The sequence below is a fragment of the Peromyscus leucopus genome, chromosome 2 (genome assembly GCF_004664715.2).
Source record: "Peromyscus leucopus breed LL Stock chromosome 2, UCI_PerLeu_2.1, whole genome shotgun sequence".
In the NCBI taxonomy this organism is placed as follows: domain Eukaryota; kingdom Metazoa; phylum Chordata; class Mammalia; order Rodentia; family Cricetidae; genus Peromyscus; species Peromyscus leucopus.
The window spans coordinates 101,033,224-101,049,371 of NC_051064.1; the positions used below are offsets into that span (position 1 = coordinate 101,033,224).

The window sequence follows — 16,148 nt, forward strand, 5'->3', positions numbered from 1 at the left end:
CATGATAGCACTCCATAGGCTATAGCAGAACTGTGAGTTTGAAGCCAGCCTGTGCTTCATATGGAGACCCTGTCTCAAAACAACCAAAAATCAAATAGATTCTAGATTCCAAGATTTTCTAGCTCTACCTTTATTTTCTACATCTCACTGCCCTTTAAAAAAAAAAAAGAAGTAGTATTTTTGGTTTTCAAGTTTCATTTGTGCTCATTTTACTTACGATTAAAAATTACTGGAAGGATCCAGTCATAGTGAGGAATGTCTATCATCTCAGACTTGGGGCCCTGAGGCAAGTCCATCACAAGTTACAGGCCATCCAGGGCTGCATAGCAAGACCCTATCTAGAGGAAAAGAAACAGAGAAACGTCACTAGAAGGTATTTTAAAGTGTCCACCACCCCATTCTTCAGAGGTAATCACTTTAACTTATTTCCCACTCATTTTCTGTTTGTATTTCAGCCCTAATTGAGTATAATATGTATATAGGTATGTACATGAACATATTACAGCCCTGTAAGGTGATTTTATTTCATGTTGCAAGCATCTTGTGATGTTATTAGTTGCTATTTGAAGACACGAATTTCTCTAGAATGCTCCACTGTCTGGATGAGGCATTACCTCCTCAGTTGGTTCCAGTTTGTCACTCTTACAGGCAATACTGTAATGAACATCTTGGAGCATAAATCTTTATCAGTATTTTTATTGTCTGCTGAAGATAAATTCCCATGAGTAGGTTTCCAGAGTTACGCCGCCTTCTGAGAGGTGCAGAAGCATTTCAAGGGAGAATGAGCCAATATATCGATCCACGTTTCTTTTTTTAGCCAACCCCAGCTGAATCCAGGGTCTTTTCCTCGTGCTGTTTAATATAACTTTCACCTGTGCCTACTCATGCACAGACTCTCCTTGGATCAATAAATATGTCCTATCAATTGGAGCAACACACAGCATTGATACAAAAATAAATGACGGTTACAGGATTTAGGCTAGCCATCAGAAATAAACTGAAACAAAGCCTGTTCTCCTTTTCAATTATGATTTTTTAAAAAAAGAAGAAGAAAGTTATGGTCAGTTTGAGTAGGACAGTGCTGGAAACATTTGTGAGAAAGTGCCACATTTTCACACATATTGCAGTAATATGAGGTCAGGTCATCTTCAGGTTAAAAGTCCCTCCATCCTCCTCTCTCTGTGTACACATCGTAACCTGTGCCTCCAATCTTCCTGCCAGCACTGAGGCGCCTCTATGCAACCAAAAATACCAAGAGCAAAGCCATCTGGCTGAGTTGACTCCTTCCCTGCCGTCTGTGGGCTGGCGGCCCATAGACATGGCGTGCCCACTGTTACCATACATGTCAGTAATGTTAACATATTAAAGTTAGAGTTCGTTAGCTTTCCGGGAAGGAAACTTGCGGGTATGTTGTTCCGTAATAACTTACCAGTGATAGGAGTCTTTCATTTCCAGCCCCGAGGGGTGTGTTTCTTTGTTGTAACTTGTTTGTGAAGACAAAAGATCGGCAGAGATAATAGAATGAGATAACTGGCTGTGCAGAGAGGATCCGAATTGTGGAAACTTGGAAGGGTTATCTTCTAGATTTCAAAAGTGCAAGGTGAGACCTAACAATACCCACCCGTGCCTAGGAAGCTCTCTAAATCTCTGACTTCCAGAGGACTTAAAACACCTATTGCTGTCCTCAGCTATGTGATATTAATAAGGCAAACTCACGTCCTGCATACTTGCTCATACCAATAGATTTATTTGACAAAGGAAGGCTCTGCTATTCTCCAGCATTCTCTCGTGACCTTGGAGCAATCTGCTGTTCAAATCCATAAATGAATTCAATAGTAGTGGTTTCCTTTATAAATTAGCTGATCTCTTTTCTAATACTTTCAGTATTCTTTTAAAAATGGAATTTTTTTATCCACCCCCCAACCCCCCGACACACACACTATGAAATATAACAGAAGTTAAAATTTGGGGACACTATTTAATGAGGTGCTTCAGTTTGCAACTTATCAACATCCTTCATGGTCCAGTGTGGCTGACTATCATTTAATAATATTGCAGTTGTTTGATGACTCGGTATTCTAAGTCTGTATTCCAGACTTGCTCTGCTTACCCTTGTTCCAGGAACTAGGACATTCCCTGGGCAGGTCATAAAATCACAGGAGTCTTTTCAGTGAAACTGAAGTTTTGAGGAAAACCCCAAAATGAGTTTCTGAACATGAGAACGTGAGAGCTGTGCATTAGTGTGTGGGATAAGAAGGGAAAGGTCCCAAGTGGGGTCTTCTCTGACAGCTGTACTGGGAACCAAAATACATTGTCTTTGTTTACCCTATAACTTATTTCTTCCTTTCAAAAGAAAATTAACTTCATGGACCTCTTCCCCTGCATTTTTCAAACATCCCAGTTTCCAGTCCTTCAAAATAACTCTTCTTTTTGCAAATGGCAAAATATCATTTTGAGGTCGTACCCTTCCTCCCCGGCTTAGGCTACTTCCTCTGGGATGTCCTGTCTCCAGGAACCTGTCGACCCCACTCCCTCACACACATCTCACCAGCCATCATCTCCTCCAAAACTTCTTCCTTTTCCTCTTCCAGGTGCCACTGTCTGTCTTTTAACAGCCCACAGATTATCCGCATTACTTTGAGACTCTCGTGCTCATTTTCTAAACTTGCATTTCCTCAGTCGGCTCTGACATCTGAGGATAGATAGCAGGCTTCTTTGTCACCTTTGTATGCAGCAGTGTGCAGAACAGAGCCTGGCATATGGCAAGTGTGCAGATAAGCATCTTTTAGGGGGAGAGAACATATGACTACGTTAAAATAACTCTCTGGTGGACTCCCGACATTAGACTGGGTGGATCTAAGCAAATGAAGAAAGAGAGTGTTTGCCAACTTTCATAAAGTTGGTGTCTATGATGAAACAAGAGACCATTCTCTCTTCACACTTTCCAGCAGAAGGTGGACGCACCTGTAAGGGTTGATTCTAGCATCTGGGAGTAAGTTCCCCTGGTCTCTTGCATTGTTTCTTTTGCTGAAAGATCCCATCCACCCTGTGCTTATTTGTCCCTAGCCACCACCAGCAAGCAGCTCAGCCCCGAGGAAAACCACCATTCAGCCTCCTTGGAGAGCCTGATGATCCAGACCAATCTTCACTGTCAAAGAGGGGCCCATTGGCCGTCACACATGACACGGAAAGGCAGGCTGTCTTCCTTTCTCACCTTCCGTACCACATTTCAGTTGCTAAACTAGACCTTAAAACCGACTACCTAGTTCCAAAGGAGCAGCACAAATTGAGTTTGCTAATTTGTCAAGTTTGGAAGACTCTGTGTGAAGTACCAGTTGACTTCGATACAGATATCCTCATAGTGACATCTTTCTAGGTTTTTTCCAAAGATGGCATAGTGATAACCTCCATTCAAAAATATACCTGCCAAATTCTTAACAGCACGAGCAAGTGTCTCTGGGTCAAGGTTCCTGCAGTTCCACGTGTGTCCCTTGTTCTTTCTTATTCAGAAAAAGAGGCCAGCACACCAACTGTAACTCTATTTACTGTACCCATTGCTGAAAATTAGAAGCTAAGTCCTCAGGGATGCCTGTGTTGATGGGGGTCTCTCTACTCTTTGTCTACCATCAAGTCTACCTCACAGTTTCCAACATTCCCAGAGGCCCTGTAAAACTGTTGCTGAGAGAGAGGGAGATTCTTAAACCATTTGTCCCTTTGTTCTTACAATGGCAAGAGAGTACTCATCCTTCCTGAAGGAGTATGGGATTAGACATGCATATGAAAAAGAGGAGCCCAGGAGATTGGGGAAGGGGCAGGAAAAACAACCATGATTGTAATTTTATTACTTAAGACTATATGGTAAAGGCCGAACTAAAATTATTGGATAATATGAAGAAATACACTAGAAAAGGGGGGAAATGTCATCAGATAATGCCAAAAAAAGAGCTGGTGGCAGCTAATAAAGCATTCTTCCACGGTGTTAGGGAAACTGGCCATGGCAATGTCAGTAAAATGTCTGAAAACAAAAAGCACTCACTTTATTTCAGAAGCCACCAAATGAATAGTAATTCGATTTTAAACAAGGACTTTTAAAATAAGATTCTGTGGCTAAAATGGAATCCCTGTAGATGGCATAAAGAGAGTCATTAGTTACCCCTGGTTCTCTCCTTCAAGTCTCAAAATGTTACAGCAGTCCCTCATATCTGTTTTCCAGATTTCATGATTTCTCAAAGCTCTTCCCATAGCATCTGGTTATGGGTCTTATGAATAGGACAAAAATTATCAAGAAAGCTATGCATATGCTATAGCAGTATTGTGACACAGTTATGTGTAGTTAAATACCACATCACCCATCTTTCCCTGATGTTCTGTTCATTTTGAAGACTCTTGTCTGTGTGTATATAATTGATTTGCTATGACATATGTTTATTTTTTAACTCTCAGCTGAGATTTTGCTCAGTAATACAAGTCCCTAATTCCATGGTTTCATTGAAAGAAATCAAATTCAACTTCTGTCATATCTTTCCAGGAACTAACATCCTTTTAGGGTTGAGCTTCTGCCTGTTATAGCTATAATGTGGAAGAGGATCAGAATCCCTTTCTTCCTTCCTACCTTTCTTCTTTCCTTCCTTCCTCCCCTCCTTCCTTCCTCCTCCTCTCTTTCCTTCCCTCCTTCCTTCCCTTGTGTTTTCTATGTCTGTAAATGTGCCCAGAAGGTGCCTTTCTGTAGAATCATGTTTTCTAGGCACTAGACTACAGCTTTGGCATCCAAAGTTCTCAGTAAATGTGAACACACTACCACCTGTCTCCCCACCACTCTCTTGTTTTTTTAATAAGCAGAATAAACCGTGGCATTTGAGTAGCCCTTTGGAGCATCAGAGGCCCTCTGAGTTGTTCTGAATACTAGATTGTGACTAAGACTTCATTCAAAGAAATGAAGTTCTACCTCATTCCTTTCTCCCTGGCACTACGACCAGGGCATCTCCCCATTGTGGGAATATTAGTTTAAGATGTGTTACATTTGTTTATGCTCTGGAATGTTTGTTTAATGATGCAAAGATGTGTTGCATTCTTTTATGTTGCATTTGTTTAACTCTGTGAAGATGTGTTACTTTGCCTGCCTAAAACACCTGATTGGTCTAATAAAGAGCTGATAGCTAGGCAGGAGAGAGAAATAGGTGGGGCTGGTAGACAAGGAGAATAAATGGGAGGAGAAATCTAGGGAAGACGGAGAAGCAAGAAAAGGAGAAGGAGAGGAGGATGCCAGGGGCCAGCCACCAGCCACACAGCCAGCCACGGAGTAAGAAGGAAAGAAAGATATATAGAATAAAGAGAGGTAAAGAGCCCAGAGACAAAACATAGCTAAAGAGAAACAGGATCATTTAAGTTTAAAAAGCTGGCTAGAAACAAGCCAAGCTAAGACCAAGCATTCATAAGGAAGAATAAGTCTCTGTGTATTTATTTGGGAGCTGGGTGGTGGGCCCCCAAAGACTAAAAAAAAAAAAAACCAACTGCATATCTCTCTACCTCAGAGCTCATGTTTAACATACAAAGTATACTTTGCAAATGTCCTGCATGTCCCAATTTGGATTATGGGAGGAGAAAACAAGTTAAAAGTCATAATGTCAACATTTAAGTCAAGCAAAAATTGGTAATGGGACATAATACAGATGCCTTTCCAAACTAAGCCAGTTTGTTGCGATCAGTATATCAAAACACACATACACACCCTAACATGTATGCTGTGGTCAGTTAGTGTGCTTGTTTGGGATGTTACCAGTATGACAAAAATGTCATAAGAAAACTTGCTGTGTGCCTTTGCTAAACAGCTGTCCAGTGCACACTGTTTCACCAGGACCATCAGACTAAGGGCTCCCGCTGCAGTACAGTGTGATTCACATAGGCTGCAGAACCCAGACATACTTCCATGCACTTCTGTGCCTGTGCAGACCACCTACCTATTCACAAATGAAGAGTGCCTTCCCCCCTTGCCTAACAGGTTTAATCGGTCCTTTCAGTGCTAGCTTCCTTCTTGCCTCCATCCTCCATCCTTTTTGTGTTCGAGAAGCAGCTAATTATACTGCCAGGCAACTATAACCCATATTTTCCATATACAGTTTCCCTTGGCTGTTTCCTGAAGTGAATCAAAGTCAAGTCATAGACTAAGAGGCACAAGTAACTCAAGCTTGCCTGGTGTAATGGCTGGATATAGAGCTAGTCCTCCACTCAAGCTTGCCTGGTGTAAAAGGTGGCCCAGAGGAAATCAGCAGATCCCCATTATAGTCAGTATGACACAAAGCATCCTCATCCTTTTATGTAAATCCATTATTGGATGAAGGCTGCTAGAACCATCTTATCCTGACCTCAGAGGGCTCTGGGGTTCATCCTGTGCTCAGCAGTTTAACTGGCTCTCAACTACACCATGTGACCATCATAGACCCGTCTGAATGGCTCATCTCTTACCAGCATAACCAACAGGACTTGGGCCAAATTGATAGAATTTCTATCCCTTTGTGTTTAAGAATGGGAACAGGAAGCATGGGCCCTCTTCTGCAGAACAGAACCGCAAGAGAAACAGGTGATGTCAACAAAAACAAGATTGCCCTGGTGAAAATTATGAGGTCTTTTCCCCCTTACATAGTGTATATCTAGAGTTAGTTTTTAAAAATTGCTTTTATAATTTAGAAGTTTGGGGCCAACTCAGCAGTTAGAAACAGGTACTGCCCTTACAGGGGACCCTAGTTTCATCTCCAGAGCCCATGTCAGGCAGTTCACAACCACCCAGACACCCTCTTCTGAATTCCTTGAGTATGTGTATCTTCATGTACATATTCACACACAGACACACACACACACACACACACAGAGAGAGAGAGAGAGAGAAAGAGAGAGAGAGAGAGAGAGAGAGAGAGAGAGAATAAAAGTTATAATTAAATAGCAATCTAAAGATTCTAGAACAAAGGAAGAATGTGAAATAATTTTTGGAGTTTGTGGTAAGGTGAATTTGTGAAACACTTAAACTTATATTTGGGTTTATAACTCACACACACAAAAAAGGCCCCTGGTTTTCTTTTCTCCATCAAAGAAGCTCCTAAGCATAAAACAACAGACCTCCCATGTCTAGTGAGCATAGTGCACTCTAATGTGCCAGCCAAGGTCCCAGAGAGAGCCCTGTTTGTGCCGCGCACAAAGGTCCTAGGATGGGACAAGGGGTAACGTGGAGTTTCAGGCACACCTGGCATCATCAAGATTCCAGACACGCCGCTGGGCCTGCAGTGGCTGCTTGCTCTAGCTGGGTTTTCTCCTCCTTCCTGGAGAGTCCCTTCATTCCTCCCTTAAGACTCCACTTCCGCCGTGGAGGGCCCGAACTGGTTTGTGACTCTCCCAACTGCGGCAGTTGAGAAAGCATGGCTATAAAATGAACTACGCTCCTCCCTTTTCCTACTTGATCCCTTTCTCCCTGATGCTAAGACCAGGGTGTCTCTCTCTCCACCCCAGAGCTCATGTTTAACATACAAAGTACACTTGGCAAATGTCCTGCATGCTCTAATGTGGATGACGGGAGGAGAAGACAACTCCTCTGAGGACCCGTTTCATGTCATTTAACCCCAGCGGTCCCTGGGGGCCAATCCCTGCCCGCCCCTCCCTCTGCTAGCCAGATCCTTCGCTAGCGCCAGTGTTTGCATTAATCAGCTGCGTAGGCTCAGAGACTGTGTGTTTTGGTGTTGTTTGTGTGTGCAATCTCGTGCTGCTTCCTGAACGCATGTGTCCCTTCCCTTCACAGCCTACTCGACACCCAGCACCTCCCCCGCAAACCGATTCGTCAGTGTTGGACCACGGGATCCAAGCTTTGTAAATATCCCTCAACAGACACAGGTGGGCCGCTCTCATCTTTTCTGTATGTGGTGCAGCTTGTTTTCTTCATCAGGTGCGGTTTAACGTGTCTTGGGGGCACACCAGGCCACATGCCCCAGCCCCTCTGCCGTTTCTGCCTGACCCCATCCCTCCCAGCCCTGTAGCCATGTTTTCTCTGTGGTCTCAGGAACCGTAGACAATGTTCCTGGGATCTTTGCTTAGGGTATTGGGGTAGGAGAGGGGGGCTTCTGGGCCAGACCGGCTTTGCCGCGGCAAGTGAAGGTTGCTAGGCTAGACTGTGTGTATTTCCTCTTGGAGGCAGCCATGGCTCTTTAGCTGTAAGCAGACAGACATGCGCCCCATGGAACCTGGTTTCCATGGTACCGAAGCCCAAGTGGGGAGGGAGACCAGCCACCCCTCTCATTTTTATGGCCCCAGGAAACTGGCAAACTTTCTAAAAGAAAGGAGGTGGGTGGGGACAAAGGGTTCCTAAGCTCTTTATTAAGTTACTGATGTTGGTTCCAAGGAGGTGATTGCTGGCCACTGGGAAGCAAGGTGCTGTGAGCGGGAGGGACCCAGCAGAAAGTCATATAGAGGTGGCTGATTGCAAGTAGAGCCCAGGATACCCAGAGCTGGCTGAGCACAAGAGAACGTTGTGTTGGGAGCTGTGCAGGCTAAGAAGCGCTCTTGTAAAACAGGTTTGCAGTGGTTGCTGTGAGTTGAGAAGCAAAAAACCTCTGGGTCCCAAGGCATGTGTGTAGAGGTTTGTGGGAAAAAAAAATCAGGTCCAGGTTTGTAGAATAAACTACCTTTCACTTTCCGAACTAGAATACGACCGTATACTCTCCTAATTGACTCTAAGAAGTTATTTTGTCCGTGAGGTTCTTGGCAGGGTTTGACATTTTCTCCATGTGGTTCTGTGCAGACGCTTAGCTGTGTGACGTCAGCCGGGTGCTTCCTAAGTCTGCTCCCTTCTTACAGGGCTCCGCTTTGCTGTGCTCATCCACAGTGCAGCTTCTCCCTCCTCCCTACACTGAAGCTGCACCCCCAGAAAGTCCAGCACTAAGCCAAAAAGGGGCGGGGGGTGGAAGGAGAGGGACCTCTCTCCTCTGGAATCTCCCACTTCTGCCGTTTCTTCTAAATCTGGCTTGCACGTGGTGTCTGAGATTAAAAGCTCTACTCAGTACCTCTCATAAAATTCTCCCACTTATTTGCTTATTTTCCCACACCTCAAATGTTCAAACACCGGTGGTTTGAAGTTGTCCCATTGCCTGAGAATGTCTGTCTTAGAAGATGGTTTAGCTTTATACTTTTGTTTGGACTTCCATGTTCTGGCTCAGCGAAGGGTGAGCAGAGGGCCACCCTCAGCTCAATTGGATGGCTGTTTTGTTTTTCACAAAACTTGGATGTACTCAGAATTGATTCGTGGAGAACCTGGAAAACTGCCGCTTTGAAGTATCTTGTTTGGATTCTGCATGATATTTTATACAAACTAATTCACATCATCTAAACTGCACATGTTCTATTTGATTTATCTCTCTATAATGAAAATGTGTTTTTTCCAGTATTACTTTGTTTCCTAAGTGCCTCGTTTAACCCAAAGACCGAGTCTTCGTGATGTTGACCACAAAACTTCCATTCTTAACAATCCAGATTTTGCACGCATCTGGATGGGTGATGTCATTATAGGTCCAGTATTGGCATCTGGAACTGAATTCTTTTTGTTTTCCATTAAATATTTGGCATTGTGGTGACAATAGCTTAAATGTTTCTTACCGCAGTGACACCTGTCATATTTGGCTTGAAGAAGGCCATTCCTGATTATCCCATGAGAAACCGTATGAATGGAATGGTCTTTTTCTACCCTCTATATACCTATCTAGTCTTATGTCTTAAAGTAAAATTTATATGTCTCTAATATTTCTATTTTATGATATATATTAACATTTTAAGAAATACTTACTGTCAAAGTAAGTATTAGATGTAGATGATAAGTAACAATAGACCTTAAATACAGCTCCCTAGTAAGAAGTCATTAGTTGAAAGTTATTTTCTTACAGGATGTGTGTGTGTGTGTGTGTGTGTGTGTGTCTTAGTTAGGCTTTTATTGCTGTGAAGAGACACCATGACCACAGCAACTCTTATAAAAGAAACCATTTAATTGGGGCTGGCTTATAGTTTGAGAGGTTTAGTCCACTATCATCATGGTGGGACATGGCTGCATGCAGGCAGATATGGTGCTGGAGAAGGAACTGAGACTTCTATATCTTGATCCACAGGCAACAAAAGGAGTCTGTGTGCCACACTGGACATAGCTTAGGAGACCTCAAAGCCCACCTCCACAGTGACACACTTCCTCCAACAAGGCCACACCTACTCCAACAAGGCCATACCTCTTAATAGTGCCACTCCTGTGAGCCAAGCATTTAGTCTGTGGGAGCCATACCTAGTTAAACCATCATTGGGTGGGTGGGTGTGTGTTGTACAAGGTATTACCTCACAGATGCTAGGCTCTACCACTGATCTCAAGCCTTGGTTTTACTTTTCAAAAACTTTTAAGACAGGTTCTCACTAAATTGCCCAGGCTGGCCTTGAACTCACTCAGTGGGCCAAATAGGCCATCATCTCCTGCCTCAGTCTCCCAAGTAGCTGTTCAAATAAACCTGTGCCACCAGTCTTGGCTTACAAGATTTTTAACAATATAATTCCAGCACCGGCATATTCTCCACTTCCTGTAAGCGTGTGGTTGTCGTTAGGTAGCTTTGCTGTAAGGCTTAAAAATTGCTGGTTGAAATTTAGGAAAACTTTCCAAGGCAGTCAGAAGTTTGCTCTCTGTCACTGTATTAGTAAAGTTGGAGTCACCCAGACAGATGTTTGACTTTGTAAATGCAGAAGAGCTGGGAACAGTAGCCCATGCTACTTGAGAGGCTGAGAGAGGAAGATTGAGAGTTCCAGACCAGCCCAGGATAGATGATGAGAAGCTGTCTCAGAACAAAACAGAAGAATACAGCACTAAGTTCATAAACAGATGTGAAGTGAAATGGTCCTTCTGTCCCCCAAACCCACCTCCTAGTTAGTAGAAGTCTCTTGGGATTTCTTATGCTATCCTATAGAAGATGGTTTCTCCATTTTTTTTTTTTTTTTTTACTTATTTCCCCCTACCTTCTTATTCAGAGATGTCCTTGATGAGCTGGAAAGTTGCATAATTGCTTTGAAAACATCTATTTTAAATTATGTTTTTACACATACAGTAGTTGTCATTATTAAAAATGAAGGACATCCTGATACCACAATATAGATGAATCTAGATAACATCATGTTAAGTTGCATAAGCCCATCACCAAGAGATAAAATCCATTTTTGAATGGTGACTTTATTTTATAATAATACATGTTAATTGTGGAAAATACAGATGAGAAAAATAATACAAATCACTAGTAGTCCTACTGTTAACGTTTCTGAATAAATCCACCCTGGCTGTTTCTACACATTCAAGTGTATTGCAAAAATAAGGTCGTATTACATCCACTGTTTAGTAACCTGCTGTTTCTTCTGTGTAACAATGTATTATGACCTTCTTTCCATGTAAATTGGAAAAATTGAATATTGGCTTTTATTACACCTATTCATCATCTGCAGTGATTGGTGGGGAACAATAGCATGGATAATTGAAAGCTGTTTCCCCCTCCTTCCCTGCCAATCTATTTTTCTCGAGAGAGTCCTCCCATCATTGAGGAATAAATGCATCCCTCTTACACTTCTGGGAGCCCGTTTCCATTCACACTCCTTCCAGTCGCCTGGTACGTCACACCCTGGCTTCTGGCTCTGGCTGCATGCTCTGCCAAGTGATGTGTTCTCTCCTTCCACCTGGCTCCTGGCTTCCACACCCACTTCCTCTGCTCCTGTCATCTGGCCCACACCCTACTCCTCCATACATCGTAGCTGCTCTCACCAGGAGCTGTGGTCAGCTCTCGGTGAACTGTGGAAAGCCTACCTGTCCTGAGAAACTATACCTCACCTCACCGTGAAGCTCTTCTTTCTCAGTATCTCCCCATGATGGTTAATCTAACCCATGGTTAAGTCCCCGAGTATTTACCCTCTTTGTACACTGTTGATGTGCCCCCCACTTGGCCCTGAATGATACAGCCACTGTTCAGATAGAAAGGTGGGGGCCATGGTAACTGCATCTCCTGATCTAATCTAATCTCTAAAAACAACAGCTATTATAAACAGGCATTTACTTAGAGGGGAAAAAAGGTTACATTTCACAACCAGTTAATAAATAGAAATACTGGTTTTCACACAGGAGGACTGAGCAGAGAGCTCATCTTGATTCGGGTTCTAGTTTAATCCAAATGTTCAAATGAAAAATGTTTAACCTACAGAACACTGATGAGGATGAATTCTTTACAATGAAAAACGAATACTAACAGTATTAAAAACAAGCATTGTCTCTCTCCCACCAGCCCTATCGCCATTCTGCATCAACAGAGCTGTGGTATCTAAAATGCTACTTAAAACCATAGGAGACTGTCTCAGCTTGGTATGGTTCCAATTCACTGAAACTTCTGCTAAGTAAATCTTAGCTGCCTCACCCCACATACTGCCTACGGTGCCACAGCCTTGACCTTGAGTTCACAGTGTATGTCTGCGCCTCACGATCATCCAGAAAAGTTTCCACAGGGTGGACCGGGCAGTGACACCCATTGCCTTCCTTACCTGTTGCCCACAGCACACACTCCACCTTGAGTAGGCATCCACAAAGAAAGTGGAGCATAGAGATGTGAAGAGGTTTTCAATCCATGCCCAGTCTTGGTGTCATGTTCCTGAGGCCTGGCTGAGTTCCTAACCACAACTTAAGCAATCTGCAAAACTCTTCACAATTTCAACCACTTTAATATTTGTTTAGCTGCTTATTATATTCCTTAACACCTACCAAATGCAAGGAATACCAACTGTCCTGAAGTTCTAGAGGGTGCAGGAGAAGAAACAGACCTAGAGAAACCATAGCACGGGCATTAATAGTGCATTGTGGCTAGGCATGGTAACACACAGCTATAAAAGCAGGATTTGGGAGGCTGAGGCAGGAGCATCATGAGTTTAAGGCTAGCTTGGCCTGCATGGAGATGTCTAGATTAGACTGTGCTATGAAAGAACCTGTCTGAGGAGAAAAAAATAAAAGCCATGGTGATTAGGCTAAGAGGTTTGAGCATCACAGAACGGCTGTAAGACTCTTCCAAAGAGTGGAAGGGACAGGGGGACCGGATTGTTTTTCTGTCCTCGTCTAACATTAGTCTGATTATAAGGTTTTTGTATATAAATAATCCTAAACACCACACACACACACACACACACACACACACACACACACACACACACACACACACCACTTTTAATTCTTGCTAGTCAGGTGATAGATAAAATCTGAGACAGTCCTAAGAAAGGAATCATGCAACCCTACCTTCCCTAGACCAAGCAGATACAACTGGAATCCTTTCCTGCCAGAAATATACCAGTCAGGAACTCCTTCCCCCTCCTTTCTGAGAAATGTCTGCTCCAAGTATTGTATCCTCACATAGCACCAAGCTCGGTGAGCGCATTCCCGGGAGCTGCAGCCTACTGCCTCCTTCCCGCCCACTTGCCCACGTGACTTCCTGGCCCCAGAAAGAGAAGTACAACACAGTAGTTAAACTAAGGCTCAGCTGGAGAGTACAAAAGGACCTCGGATTTCTCTGAGAGAGTAACAAAGCTCTCTGTCCTTTTCCATCCTGCCCCACCCTCCAGGTGAATTTGAGCATTTCCTTCAGTTGATTGAAGAAGACAGCAAATAAAATCTCTTGTGCTCCTGACTTTGAGAGGTTGCTTATTGGTCAAATTGGTATTCTGTATTAACCACTCCATAGCACTGGGTTTGGGGCCTATGCTCCTTACAGCCCTACAACTAGCATTTATTACCACTTAACAAACTAAAGAGAGGGCGAGCTGGCTCCAAGGTACTGAGGGAGCCAAGGCTTCTTCACTCCGTTTCCTCCTAACTAGTCTCTTTCCTAAATACCATCTACGTACCTAGTTGTGCACAGTGAAACCTTACAGACTGTTTTCTCCTAAGCTGGTTTGAGGCCAGGCTCACACTTTCTAGGTCCAGTGGAAATAATGCTGAATTTGGCCATTCTGAAGACCTGCCTCAGCCCCTGCCTAGCCTGTATGCTTTCTCAGTCTGCTGGGGAAAATGTTTGTGGGCTTCTGTAAGAATATCCCAAAACCAGCCCCAGGATATTGCATGTTAGTGCTTTGAACTCGGGTCTTGACTAGGAATTTGTTGCATCACTTAGGAGCCAAGTGTCACATTGATGACAGTCACGCTTTCTCTCTTTTTCCTCAGTAATTCTATTTTTATTATTATAGGTTTCTTATCTAAGAGTGTGACAAGTGTGTGTGTGTGAGTGTGTGTATGTCATAAGTATATATGTGTGTGTGGATATATATAATACATAATATGCCCAAATATGGGTATGTGTGTGTGCTCATTTGATCCTAAAAACATCCCTTCGAATAGAAAAGAGATATTGTTGTTAATCCCACCCTACAGTTTAAAAACATAAAGAACTGGTTTAAAGAGGGAAAGTGACTTTCTCAAACCATATCACCAAGGTTGTATGGTCAGGGCACAAAGCCATGTGTCCTATTCAGCAAGGATTCAGAGGAGCCTTCAGCATGTAATATTACATGGGCACATATGCCCGTCAGCTGACTCCCTGGCAAGCTGTGTGATGCCCTTTCAAAATCATCCAACCAATAGGACCTTCATTTTTCCAAAGCTTGATACATGCCTATAATTCCAGCATGCTGGAAATGCTATCTCCAAAATATAAAGATGGAAGGAGAATCTTAGTTGATACAAATTGATAATTATTCTAAGAATTATGGTATGGACCATGCCATCTCACAAGTCAATGCATGGTAGATATTGCTGCCTTTTTTCCTCAGCATTGATATGAAATCAGCAGCAATGGAAAAAGGTGTGAGGTGATTTCAAGGAAAAAAAATTTAAAAATTGAGATATCATGGAGGAAGGAGAGCAAATATTAGAGATGTGATGTCTGTTAAGTTGGGAAGCATGGAGAAATGGATCAAGGCTGAGGAGAGAGACCAGGCCTTGCAGAACAGTACTCTGCTGAGCGTCTCTTCCCACTTCCGCTCACCCTTTCCCCACGAGCAGGTTCTGTTTGACCTCAGGTTTTCTAGGTATAAAAAACTAGTGTGCAAATCAAACATTTACTTACAATAAATTGTAAATAAATTTATTATAAAGTAATTTTTGGTATACATATAATTTATTAAGGACTACAGCAAATTTGCATCTATCCAATACTGCAGGATGTGGACAGTCTTCAACATTTTTCAGAGTTGATCAATACTCTGATTTTAAAATTATCAGTACTGGAAATATCACTTCTAATAAATACCTATGAACAAACTGGCAGAAGTCTGTTTAAGGCCATTCAGAAATTTTTGGAAATTCTGTCCATATACAAACCAAAATTCACTTAACAAATGTTTCATGAAACTCAAGTCAACAACACAAAAAAAAAAAGTTTTAATTAACTATTCCAAGATAATCCAAAGATTGCTAATCTGATACTAACATACTGACAGTTGGAACTGTGGTAGGAAAATATTTAAAGTCTTTGTTTTCCATAATGAAATCATTATGTTTCTGTAAGAGCAGAAAGCTTTGCATGATTAATAAAAACACTACAATTCATAACCTGCAATAACCTCACTTTGAGCTGAGGTGACTCAGGCAGCATTTGTTGGTACTGCACAGTGTGAAGATGCATGATGCGAAAGTGCACACTGCACCATGTGCAAGCCTGCATCGAGGTCCTGCAATGCAGTGTGGGCCAGTGCTGCCCAAACACCTCAGATTCATTACTCACTTGATTTATAATTAATTTCTGGTCCTTGGGCATCCAGAGATGTCTTATATACTGTTTCCAATATTTTTATAACCTCAAATCCAGTTTTGCAACCCCATATCAGTGACTCACAAAATAAGAAGCGAGGCTACAGTTAGCGAGCAGGAGCTAGAGACACTTTGATGACAGTGTGCACAGAAGAGGAATGTCTCCAGCAGTGGAGGTTCTGGGATAAGGGACATGTCCTTAACACTTAATCTGATTTCTTGGTAGCACAGGCATAAAGCCATTAGCTGTGGGATAGGAGTGGCCTGATTTCACATAATGGCTATGTCCATATGTACACTCTCCTTTGAAATTCGACTTTCACGTCTA

The 16,148-nt window shown here is 42.7% G+C and overlaps 1 protein-coding gene across 7 annotated transcripts in view; it reads left to right on the plus strand.

Moving 5' to 3' along the window:
* Nfia (nuclear factor I A) overlaps nt 1–16,148 on the plus strand; it is a 542,815-nt gene that overhangs the window by 498,991 nt on the left and 27,676 nt on the right. For 5 of the 7 annotated variants that reach the window (XM_028870283.2, XM_028870288.2, XM_028870286.2 and 2 more), the window contains one exon: nt 7,784–7,875. The exons of the other annotated variants lie outside the window; for them this stretch is intronic. In XM_028870283.2, the coding sequence (XP_028726116.1) occupies nt 7,784–7,875 (92 nt within the window). The remainder of the gene's footprint in view (nt 1–7,783; nt 7,876–16,148) is intronic. 7 annotated transcript variants of the gene reach the window in all.